The sequence below is a fragment of the Phalacrocorax aristotelis genome, chromosome W (genome assembly GCF_949628215.1).
Source record: "Phalacrocorax aristotelis chromosome W, bGulAri2.1, whole genome shotgun sequence".
Lineage (NCBI taxonomy): Eukaryota > Metazoa > Chordata > Aves > Suliformes > Phalacrocoracidae > Phalacrocorax > Phalacrocorax aristotelis.
This window is the reverse complement of record NC_134310.1, coordinates 2,084,941-2,096,900: the sequence shown is the minus strand read 5'-3', so window position 1 is coordinate 2,096,900 and position 11,960 is coordinate 2,084,941. Positions and strand designations below refer to the sequence as shown.

Genomic DNA, 11,960 nt, shown 5'->3' with positions numbered 1-11,960 from the left:
CAAGGCTTTTCAGCTGCCTTCAATAATAGTGGTAGAGCACTAAAAAAAGTGGGAAGAGACATCATCAAGAGATAAAACAACACGTTAAATGGCGTAGCACCACGTCATAGGAGCTACGACAGCCGGCATGGCTTTCTGCACCCACCCGGGAGGCCCTGGGGCAGGATCGGGGGCAGCACAGCGTGGCCGTGCAGTACCACAGGCTTTGGAGGCAAGACCAGGACAACCCCCCTGGCCCCACGGGCATGAAGTGTTAATATTGGTGTAAGAACAGCAAAACCCAACATGGCACAGTGAAACAGTTGCTCTTAGGAGTAACCTTTCTTCCGAAAGAGCTGTGTCTGTTTTTTGCTCTTCTATGAAGCATTTTAATGGGGAAGAGCCTTCTAAAGCGCTGGTTTTATTGCACTTACAGTCGTGTGAAGAGTAACGTCCCAGCGTCTTCATCCCTACAATGAGGCTGCATCGCACAGCTACACAGGAGAGCCACGCACATCCCCGTTCGTGATCAGTAATTACACAAACCAACTCTGGAATTAGACCAAAAGGATAAACTGGTTTTAAATTCAACTAATTATCAACGGCGATGCGTATTCGCTCGTCTTCACTCAAGTTCTACTTGTGGAGCTTCTTCTGCCAAACCCTCACCTCGTGTTCTGAAAAGACACCAGGTAGCGCGACATACTTACGTTCCCAAAAAGCAATCTTCAGGAAATTCACCAAATTACGTAATTTGCTGGGACCATCACTTCTTTCTAATTTCACCAAAGCTTGTTAGCAACAGGCTCCGTTCTTTTTGCGGGGACAGAGTTTGATGGCTCCCCAGGCTGGCAAAGGGCAGATCCATGATTCTCTTTTATTCCGCCCAGCTAGAAACTGAAAGAAGCTGCTTCAGAAAAACAGCACTTTGTCTTGATTCCCAGCCCGCACCCACGCCAGGAAATCCTGCAGCAAGGCCTCCTGGCTCTCCGCTCTCCCGCTTGTGATCGGTGTTGCGTGGATGGAAGAGAGACTCCGGAGGCGATGAAAAGATCCCCACGGTGGTCCTGAGGACTGTGAGTACTCTCCTGAGGAGGGTCGATGTGTTTTACTAGTCAGGGAGAAGCAGGCATTATTCTAACCTTGGAACTACTCCGACCTGCCGGGCAATTTAGTCTTTGAGTCTCCAGGGAAGTTAAGCGAACCTGCTCTGGTTTTTGATTATTTCTGAGTCTCCTGATTAGCCGTGCAAGACCCAACTCACCGCACGGAAGCCTCTGCAGTGCCGTTGGACACAATCCTGGCGTCTTAACTGCTTTGTCTGGGTAGAGAGAAGCAAGCCCAAGTTTTGGCGCCTGCTGCATTCTGCCCCGAAGACGCTTTCTTTGCAGCCTCACGTTGACCTCAAAGCAGGACTCCGTGAAGTCATGCCGGCTACTTATTTTTAGCCGCCTTCTTTCTCAGAGGAAATATGCAGCTGTACTTCACCTCAGCTGACAAATCCACAGCTGCTCCCGAGTTCAGACAGGTTTCCTGAGGCAGCGCTGTGAGCAAAGGCAGTACTTGTTGATAAACGCTTTTCCCAGCCTACCCAGTATCTGGCCAAGGGAACACTGAAATATGAGCAGGGACATTCTTCGCTTACTCTATCCACAACACCACAAGTTTTCGACTGCTTGGAATATAATCATTTATTTATCTTTACAGTGATGACGGAAGAATGTACAGGTGTTTTCACCCATTGTATAAAAATCTGTTTATATACAGAGTCACAATAATCTTTATTTGGGAAATCATTCTGTTCTCCTGATCCATCCTTACTAAAAACCACAGGAAAAACAAATATTTAGTACAAGCAATATAATTCCAGTAGGTTTGCAACCTGGCATCAAAAGCTCAGCTTTAGATTAAGGGTAACGTTCGATACTTAAAAAAGGACTTTAAGTCATAGGACACAAAATAAAGTTGCTTTTCAAATAAGATATATACATCAAAAATAGGAGTCTAAAAAAGGCATTGGTTTTAATGCTATTAGAAAGCTATATAAATGTGCATGGGTCCATTTCTTCTTATAATGAAAGACCGAAGGAGAAAGTGCCTCTGTCTTTTAGGAAGTTCCTCCTGGGACAAGTCAGTTAAAAGTACCTGTAAAAGAGAAGGAAAGAATCCCTTTTGGAAAAGCAAAGGCTGACAGTTGCATCAATTCGAATGACTTTGTGGGAGCGGTTGTAGCCGTGTTTCAGTTCCATATTAAGAGCACAACACAAGTAGGTCGTACGTGGGTAACAAAAACTGAACACGATGTACGTGGCGACTCGGTTGTTGAGAGTCCCACAGGTGCCTGGTTACTTTTAACTTAAGCACAACCCGCGTATGGAACGCGCTTTTTAACATCCAGCCTCTTTCTCCACACCCCTTCCTGGGCGCCTCGCCCAGGCTTCTGCAGTACTTCATTACGGGCCTTAACGCGCTTTCTGAAGTCTCGGTTTGTTAAATACAGCATAACACGTATGTAAAAAGTTTTTGAATATAAAAAGATCATACCGGAACATTAGTCAGTATAAAGGAAAAAAAAAAAACTGTGCTCCTTTCAAGCTACCTTACGTTACCTAATCCACTTATTAAAAAAATCTTGTTCAAGTCTATAACAAAAGCCACGAGGGCAAAAAAACCACTTTTATAGACCACAGCCAACACACGTACACTCACGTGTACGCTGGCTATGTACATGTAACAGGTAACGGGGTTCAGTGGTTGGTCAAACTCAGGGTCTACTGATCCGAGTGATTTCTGCAGAGAACCACAGTACCAGAGCAGAAGTAAATAAATGTACAGTTCCATCACAAAATAATCATTTTATGGTAAATTTCAAAAAAATCAAATGGTCAATTTGATTCTAACATGGCAAAGGTTTGAAATTTCACATCTTAAAACAATGTTCTTTTCTGACTTCCTTTAAAGTTAGCCATGCTTAGACTTTTATAGGAGAGATACTCGGGGATTAAGTGTTTCATAGTACATAGTAATTTACTATTTGCTTAAAGTAAAAAACAGTATTTACTTAAAAAGTAAAAAAAAAAACCAAAACCGAGTAATTTAAAGATTCCCGTAGCCTGGAAAACATGAAGATTACTGGCCTGTTAAGTGGACTAAACAACCCTGGCAAATACCTCTCGTCCACAACTTAAAGATCAAATTTCCCTTTATTTTGCACTGACACTAAAAGTAACAAAAACAACTGTGCGTTGAGTATTCAGGGCCTGGTGGATGCATTAGAAACACATTTGGTTTCTGATTATAAGGATATACTCAAGCAACACACCCTCATATCTGAAGCACGAACCCAGAGCGCAGTCCAGATACCGAGAGCAAAAATAATGTCTGGCTGTCGGGTACACCAGGCTCGTATTTGTCATATATGGGAGGCGAAACGTCGTGGAATTACCACCCTGTGCTGGGGGCTGAATCCCAGTTTGAATGTTCAGCAGCCTTGCTGAGGCAGGTGACAGCCTGGAAACTTCCATCCTACGTCCACAAGTTACCTGAATGTAGTATTCACAGTTCTATAAACGTTAACTCCTTTGTATCTGTCAAATAGGAAATACATATATTCTTTTCTCTTGGGGGCAGTAACTCCAGGACAAAAGCAGAAATTACACAACTATCTCCAGGAGGAATTCTTAGTTGTTAAAGCTTCTGCTGACTCCTCATGAAAAAGTCAGATCTCAAAGCTGCGCGCTACCACAAACGAGCACTACGAGCTCAATGGAAACAAGAGAATGAATTGCCAGTCTTCTGCAGATGACTAAAAAAAAAGAAGAAAGTTTCAGGAACTTGTTATGCAATTTTACTGAATTAAATTTTGAAGAACGGAAAAAAGGAAGTAACTTTGATCGCTTTACCCCAGTTTCACATCGAGGATTAAGTGCCAGAAAATACACCTGCAATCGTTGCTAGAGACTGGGGCTTTGCCATAAAGGATGAAAACCACTGGTTTTTCCTCCCTGGCGATCTGTGTAGCTTTTAACGTGAGGATGTTCGTGTCTATATATCCAAAATCACCCTTGTGTTCTGCTGCTACAGTGCGTGTCAGCTAATATGTGCGGGGAGAAAGCAGGACTGCTTGTGCGTGTGACACACTACTGTCCACCGAATGACTGCTGTGAGATTGCCAGCAGCCGAGAGGTACATCGCAGAGTGTGCCTCCAGGAGATCTGACTCACCTGATTTCTTTTTATGCTTCATCTCCATTATCCATTTCTACATCTATATCTTTTGTTGTATCAGCCGCTCGTGACAAAATGTCTGCCATTAGTGCTTCCTCCAGTTTTTTACGCACTTGTTGCACCCGCTCTTCTTGTTTTCTGCAGGGAGAGGAGGGAAGAAGGGGCAGAAATGTCAGTCCTTCAAGTATACTGGTAGGCTGGGAGCACGCTACGTGCATAAACAGTGACTCCATACTGGTTTCTCAACTCTTATTTTAACTTAGAACAGAATACAATAGAATAGTTCCAGTTGGAAGGGACCTACAGCGATCATCTAGTCCAACTGCCTGACCTCTCCAGGGCCTACCAAAAGTTAAAACATTATTAAGGGATTGTCCAAATGCTTCTTAACCAGTGACAAGCGTGGGGCATCGACCACCTCTCTAAACCCTTACTGACTAGTTCTACTGCCGTTGTACCTACACAAGCACACAGATAGTGCTTGGCGCTAGAACTGAGAGCGCTCCGAGCCAGAAGCCTCGCTGGTGTAGCGTGCGTGGTTTACTTTCCTTCATATCAAGACAGAAGGATTGAATGTGACACATGATCTTCCACCCTCAGATTAGATACTTGAAAAGACCGAACAGAAAGTTAACAGAGCAATATCCTCGTGGACTATCTTTGTCAGATCTGCTTTTTTTTTCTTCCCTCTTTTTTTGGCAGAGACATTTTAGGGTAGATCACTGAAAACCACAGCATGAGAACTGCAGGGGAGATCTGAGGCACTCTCCCTCCTCCCCAGCGTACGGGCGTGCACGCCAGCAGCACCTTTACAGGATGGTGGGGCACTGACTAGGTTTCTAGGCGCGCAAAGAACCAACTCCAAGTCCCACACAAAGCGTGTGCAGGGGAAGAACCTCGAGGAGCTTCACTGTTTCCATTTCTTTATTGCATTACTCCTAGCGATCTACTCGGTCTTATCTGCTAGTAGTGACGCGCTCAAGATGGCAGCAACTTCTGCTGAAACAAAGGTTTCGTTCCCTGGGGAAAGTGAATTCAAAAATATTACCTCAATATCAATATAAATTTAAGATATATTGATTCAATGTTTAGTTTGGAAGGTAATATTTAGCTTTCAAATGTTACCAGAAAACAAGAAGTCCTCTTTTGAAGTTTTCCCAAGAGAACACAAATTTTGCATCTGACCCAGAGGTTTTTTTTACAATAAAATCCACTCGTTCTATCAAGCTATGTTTTCCAAAAAAGAAAATCTTTCAACAAAAATATATGCTTAAAAATGGCGAGAACTCACAGAATCCCAGGCTGGAAGGGACCTCAGGGATCATCTAGTCCAACCTTTCTAGGAAGAGCCCAGCCTACACAAGATGGCCCAGCACCCTGTCCAGACGACTCTTGAAGGTGCCCAACGTGGCCGAGTCAACCCCTTCCCTGGGGAGATTATTCCAACGGTGACTGTCCTCACTGTGAAAAATTTCCCTCTGAAACTCATCAGAAGCAGGCACAGGAAAACATTTAATGGTGCCGCAAACTCCCTGTGGCTGTTTAGGATGGCAGGACAGAGAGAGAGACTATCAAATCTTAGGAGAGCAGGAGTGATACCCAACATGCTCCGCAGAAGCCTCTGGGGAGCATCAGCCTCGAAGGTGATTCGGTGCTACGCTGCAACCATCGGCAGCACTCCCTAAGTGCTTCAGAGGAGGCTGGCTGCTTGCAGAGACAGCAAAAGGAAGAAAAAACAAAAGAACAAGCTAGCAGTTTAGTACAGAACTTGTTTTCTCTCTTCCTGCTGTTTTCTATCCTCAATATACAGCTTACTGTCCCAGAGCTGTTAACCTTCAATGCCTAGAGAGTGATCTTTCAGACCCTGGGGCAGAGAACAAACCCAAAGATGTCTTATCTTTTGCAGAACCCATGTGACAGAGGAGAAATAAAAGTCAGAGTAGCATATCTGGTATTTGTTAATTGAATGAAAATGATTCCTAGAGCACACAGAGGCTGAAATATAATTTTTTTAAAAAATCAGTAATAAAAAGTTTTCACCACCTTGTTGGAATACCCTGTGAAGTGGCCAAAGATTATGGAAAATAAAGACTTGGAAGTACATTTTGTTCTTACCCTTTTTGGCTTTATAATTTTGACTTAAGACAGTAGGATCTTTCCACAATCCACAGCCTACAAACTCCATCACAACAGGCTTCAGACTACGGCCAATAGCCATTTACACCCGCAGGGCCCTTCCCTGGACTCCTGGTGGGTCCTTGCTTACAGCTAATTTAGGCTATGAGGATAAATATGAGTGCTTAATGACAGAATTTTTTAAAATGCGCCTGAACGACTGAATCAGAGAGAAGAAAGCTGCTGAAATGCCTTTATAAAGCTCCCACTTTACAGTGGGAAGAAAATTCGAGTGAACTAAAACGCAGTAAGGACAATTCCCTACTCTCACAAAGAGTGGATCAAGAATGAAGTGTAAATGATCCTTGAATGTGGTTCTGGTTGCTGGGTATTTTAAGTGCATCTCATGGAAAAGTCCTGAAGTATCACACATCCAGTGAAGATTATGAGAAGTCATCAATGCTCCCTTTATCAAAGAAGTCACAGGGCATTTAGAGAACCTTACCCGCTCAGTAACCTGAATTAAGCCATGAACAGCTGAGCTGGGAGAGAAAGGAGGCCCATTCCAGGCTGCGCATATCTCCTAACACCAATGTGTATCACAGAAAGCACTTGCCAGAAAGCAAACAAGGAGTTAATCTGAAACGTTCTTTCCTGGCGCTACCAAGGTCCTTCCCTGCTTCGCTCTTCAGTGAGTCTGTTGTCCAGACATGGAATCTCACATAAAGGCCAGTAAGCGTCTTATATATCACCCCTGAGGAGTTGGGCACAAATCAGAAGCTTTACTGCCTTGGTAGGCTCCTTTATTTGAGATCTTCTTTTAAACATACTTAAATATGTTGATGAAGTTTTGAAAAATGTATGCTGAAGCATAAGCTCAGCCTGAGCCAGATTCCAGAATCGTCACCCTGATCTGTAACCAGCCCCTTCCTACCGCCTCGGACATACGACTGCAGTATTTAACACTCGCAGCACACAGGAGCGACAGCCAGTTTTCTGTATCGCAGCCCCGCTCCCGTTATTAAGGGCTCAGGTTCCCTCTTTGCAGTGTATGTGGCCTTCTCCAGAGGTTACACCCAGCTCTCGCTTCCCAAACTCACCTGAAGACATAGCTTTCCCCGCTCATCTCACTTCCACATTTTCAGTCAGCTAGTTGATCTCCCAGGGAGCAACAAGCGAAAAATAATTCACAGCACTCCCAGCCCTGAAGAGTCTGGGTTTCTTAGCAAAGAGAGTTTTTAAGCACTAAAAACATAGCTTTTTTTATACAAGTAATATGACTTTTAAAGCACACAAACTACCAAGAGCAAATACTTAAGAACCAACAGCAAGAAAACACTACTAATAAATAACACTCATCTTTAACGCTAAGTAAAACTCTAGGATTTAGAGTAGCTCCATTCAGTTTGATTCATTTGAGTTCTTATGCTGATTTATCACACCAATATTCTGTAAAACTGCTTTAGGGTTAGCAGAGCTGCCAGGGAAGGCAAGCGTGCTGCTCACAAGTGCCCACTCTTGGCTACCCTCAGCCCTTCAGCTCCATAGCTCCCTGGCACCATCCTGGCGACGGAGCTCCCACGCGGCAGCAGCCTGCACCGATCCTTCTCGCCTCCCCACCTGCATCCCTTGCTGCTAACCAGCTCCCTGGGCATGTGCTCTTTTCAGCCTTCCTCCCTGCAAGGCACAATTCTCATCCTTCAGCTGAAGTACGATTGCCTTTGAAAGCGAGCTAAACTTAAAGCCACGTTATCCCTAACACAGAAATCCACAAGCCTCCAATTCCAATTCTGACCTTATTTTCAGTGGAGAACTGCTTTATACGTATGACTGCATACAGCTCTGCACTCAGGCGACTTCCTTAGTGCTTAGAACGATTTTATTTGTCCTTGCAACTTGCACTCTTCTCAGCCCACACAACTAAGTGATGTGTGCAAGCTTTAAAGACGTGTGGGATTCCGCACTACTGTATGCAATCAAACTATGATACTGTGCCAACCTCCCCTCTGATTTCTCCATCTATTTTTCTACATTGTTAAATCTATTGAGGCTCCACTTGATTTAGTTCCTGATGTGCTGGCACTGCAATATCTACTCTGTCATCAAAATAAAAAATTGCATCTCACTCTAGTAATAGCGTTTAGCTGCAGCAGAAACACAAAGGTATCTTTACGTTTACGATAGGTGTCAGATTGGATGGGAAAAGACCACGGAACCAACTCGCCCTTGCCTGAACACCAGTCCCACCTCCCGACGTGTCACGAGGCAGGTGCTAACCCCTTTTCCCCTGCTCTTCCAGCACATTCAAATACAGTGTTTTTTGGAGACACTCTGAGAACCATCACCTTAAGTGCTTATGGCAACACTTACTCTGTCTTTTGAAAAACATACTCTGGAGCTTCTCAGCAGAGAAGTCTTCCAGTAACCAGGTCTGAGACGCATAGCTGAAAGCAGAATTAATTACTAGTATGCTGACTGTATTTGCTGCATTATATTAAACTCAGGTTTAGGGTATTTGCTAATTCTCTCCCCACACACCCCCCTCTCCAACACATCACTTCCCATAGGTCTTGCCCGTCTCCTCCTCCCCTCTCAGCAGAAATGAACCCATGTTGAGACAGCATACTCTAAACGGTAATTACAGAGATTCTCAGATGCCTCCTTACTGTGCTTTCCTGACATACTCCGTATTAAACTCATCTTTAGATCTGGGGTCAGAAAGTTGATCTCGTAGCCAGGATGGATAAGGATTATTTAGGGTTTTGCCTCCCTGAGATATACATCACTTTACCTTACAATTTTCTTATTTCTGAGGAGAGCTCAGACTGTAGAAACATTCTAGATCTCTCATTTTCTTCCTTTGGCACATTATAGTTCTTGTGGCTTTGGTGTTATACTGGAGTTGAGATTTGTATGGGGCATTGAGGAATATTGTGAGGGACTAAGTTACAGCTGACTAGCTTGGATCAAGGTTCATACAGTTTAAGATTAAGACATTCTTAAACCCATGGCAAACAAACAGCAATAAACGTGAATTACTGTCTCACGGTAAATATAGGTTAGTTTTGGGGCAGATTAACAGGTACCCACTACTGTGCAGAGGATGATACAGCCAGACATACTACATTAATTGATAAGCTTCAGTAAATTTAACAGGTTATGGCTACCCACAAGAAAAAGCAGAAGTCCCATTACCACGCTATTTGAAAAGGCCATCGTTGAGCTACTCAGGAAAGCTCAGAACAAAACCTACTGGGTGATGTTAAGTGTTCAGCAAAGAACCTAGGCTGAGCAAGAGAAAGGGCTGTTGAAAGCTGAAAGGTGGGATTTTCAGAAACGACTTAACATGCTTTAGGAAAAGAAATCGCCTGAAAACTCTAAGCTTTGGAAAATCCCACTAAAGAGAGAGCCAGTTGAAAAGAATGACAGACTGGACTGTGAGCAGAACACAGCTGTGAGTCAAAAATGAATTTTATAATATATTGCAGAACTTCATCCACCTAAGCACAACTAGAAAAACCAATCCACCTATTTGTTATTTTCAGAAGTTCCCCAGTTCATCCCAAAAGAGAGAAGCCAGTTAAAGCATTTATGTAGGAGAGACACAAAGGTTGTCAGTTTTAACCTTTCATGGAAATGGAGGCAACTCAACAGTGCTGTTGCAAAGAACTTAAGTAGATGCTGGTCGGGAAAGAAGCTACAAACAGAAGCTGCAAAGCAGCAGCATCAGGATCAATGATCTCACAGACTCGGTATGGGAGAAGCCAGTTGATAGGGAATTCTGAAAGCCTGCCTCGGGAGGCTAGGATTTGTCTGTAAAGGCCACCGGGAACCACACCATGCCCATCTGACATAAACCTAGGCCTGTGGAAGGGTGAGTAAGAAGTCCAGACTATTCATAAGGTATATACCACAACTGAGAAAAAAACCCCAGGTGCTCGCCCCCAGTGATAAGGAAGCCCAGTTGTTTCTTAACCATCCATTTATAGGAGGTTGTTTAATGTTTTCCTGGTGAATGTGCTGAACCAAAAGAGGAGATTTTGCATTTTACTCTGATTATGGAAGAGATTTACCATCATTACATGACCAGGAATGCTTCAAGTTAAACACAAGTCAAGCTGACAGCTGTTTTATTGGACGTAAACAACTGCTACGATCTCCCTGAAGAATTTATAGTACAAAAGAATACATGCTGGCACCTGACCAGAAATCCCCAATGGCGAACTTTTCCTCACCATTATGTAAGCTCACAAAGCAATTGTACAGCTTTCCTTCGTGATAACACGTGCCGTGTTCCGATACTACTTCTTCAAGCAATGTGTTTTCTGGCTGGTCTTAAAATGAAAGCCAGCTTCAGACAAACAGTACGAAAAGGTAACTTCTAAGAGTATTTAATCCTTTTGTAGCGAGCTGCCTACGAAGCCATGAACCAGAAGAGACATCGAACTGGCAGCATATTTGTAGAGGTAGAGCTGCTCCAGTTCAGAATCTGTGTCCTTCCCGAGCTGCCAGCACTGCCTGAGAGCAAATTCAGAACCTGCTTTGCAAAAACAACTGAATAAGTGGTAAGACAAAAAAGGAATTTTCTTTCCCGTAAATAATAAATGCTGTCAAACACGCTAAGAAAGTTTCTCATCCTGCCCTGTAACTTTCTGTAACAAAGCAAGAAAACTTTACCTTCTGAAAGCATTTCGAGTTGACACTTAAGAAAAAGCAGCAAAGTAAATCCCTAAGCAAAGGTCTGGGAATCAGCTCATTTTATACCTTAACATTAGCTCTGCAGAAGCTTCAGCTTGCGATCGAGGGCTTAGAAAAGAATGCGATAGCAGTGGACTTTGGTGCCAAGTGAATTCCGCTACGTGGCAAGATCCAAGTTTGGTCTTCAGATTCCCTATGCAACCTAGAATTTAACTAAACATGTGACACCAAAGGCAGTGTTCGTCCCCTGTGTTGATTCACGCTAAGCAATACTGAAAAAAACCCCCACCTGGACGACAAGACCGTGTTCCGTGTCTTGCCACACTCTGGCAATTAGTCAATGCAACAAGAAATCTCCCTCTTCACTCAGTCCTAACCTTGAAATTCAGTGCTGAAGCTCCTGCTTTTAGTACCCAAAGAGGGATGAGCCTTTCTTTGGAAACAGAATTAACAGCGCAGCTCTTAACCAAAATCTTTGCCCATATGTGAATGGATCTATCTGTGCTTTTCGTATCGTATCCCGATCTTCCACTTTAGGAGAGGGTATTAGCCGCAAACCTGTATGCTATAGGGGAATATTCCTATTTTCCTTCGTTGGTATTACTTACTTTTTAACTGAGATCAACAAATTAACTTGACCAAACCAGAAATGGGAAGGAAGACAGCCAATATTGATCATGACTATAGCTTAATGTTTCAGGCACTCTCTTGGGAAAGCAAATGTGCATTATGACTCATTCCTTAGTAAATATTTTATATTACTAATTTGACCACACAGAAAAAACCCAGGTTTTCAATTTTTTCAAGCTCCTGAACTCATCAAGAGGTACAAGAAAAACGTTTACACTGCTCTTCCCTTATCACCAGGACTGCACTGAGCCAGGAAGGAATCTGCTTTAATTGAACTTGCTTTGCCGTTTACTGAAGACTTCATGAAACTTA

General features: G+C 43.4%; 1 protein-coding gene across 1 annotated transcript in view; it reads right to left on the bottom strand.

The window, feature by feature from the left end:
* Nucleotides 1-1,652: 1,652 nt before the first annotated feature.
* Nucleotides 1,653-11,960, bottom strand: part of MBD2 (methyl-CpG binding domain protein 2) — a 43,084-nt gene continuing 32,776 nt past the window's right edge. Inside the window, exons 6-7 of the mRNA XM_075077769.1 lie at nt 4,203-4,343; nt 1,653-2,124 (exon numbers count right to left, since the gene is read on the bottom strand). Coding sequence (XP_074933870.1) covers nt 4,214-4,343 — 130 coding nt within the window. The 3' untranslated portion in view covers nt 1,653-2,124; nt 4,203-4,213. The remainder of the gene's footprint in view (nt 2,125-4,202; nt 4,344-11,960) is intronic.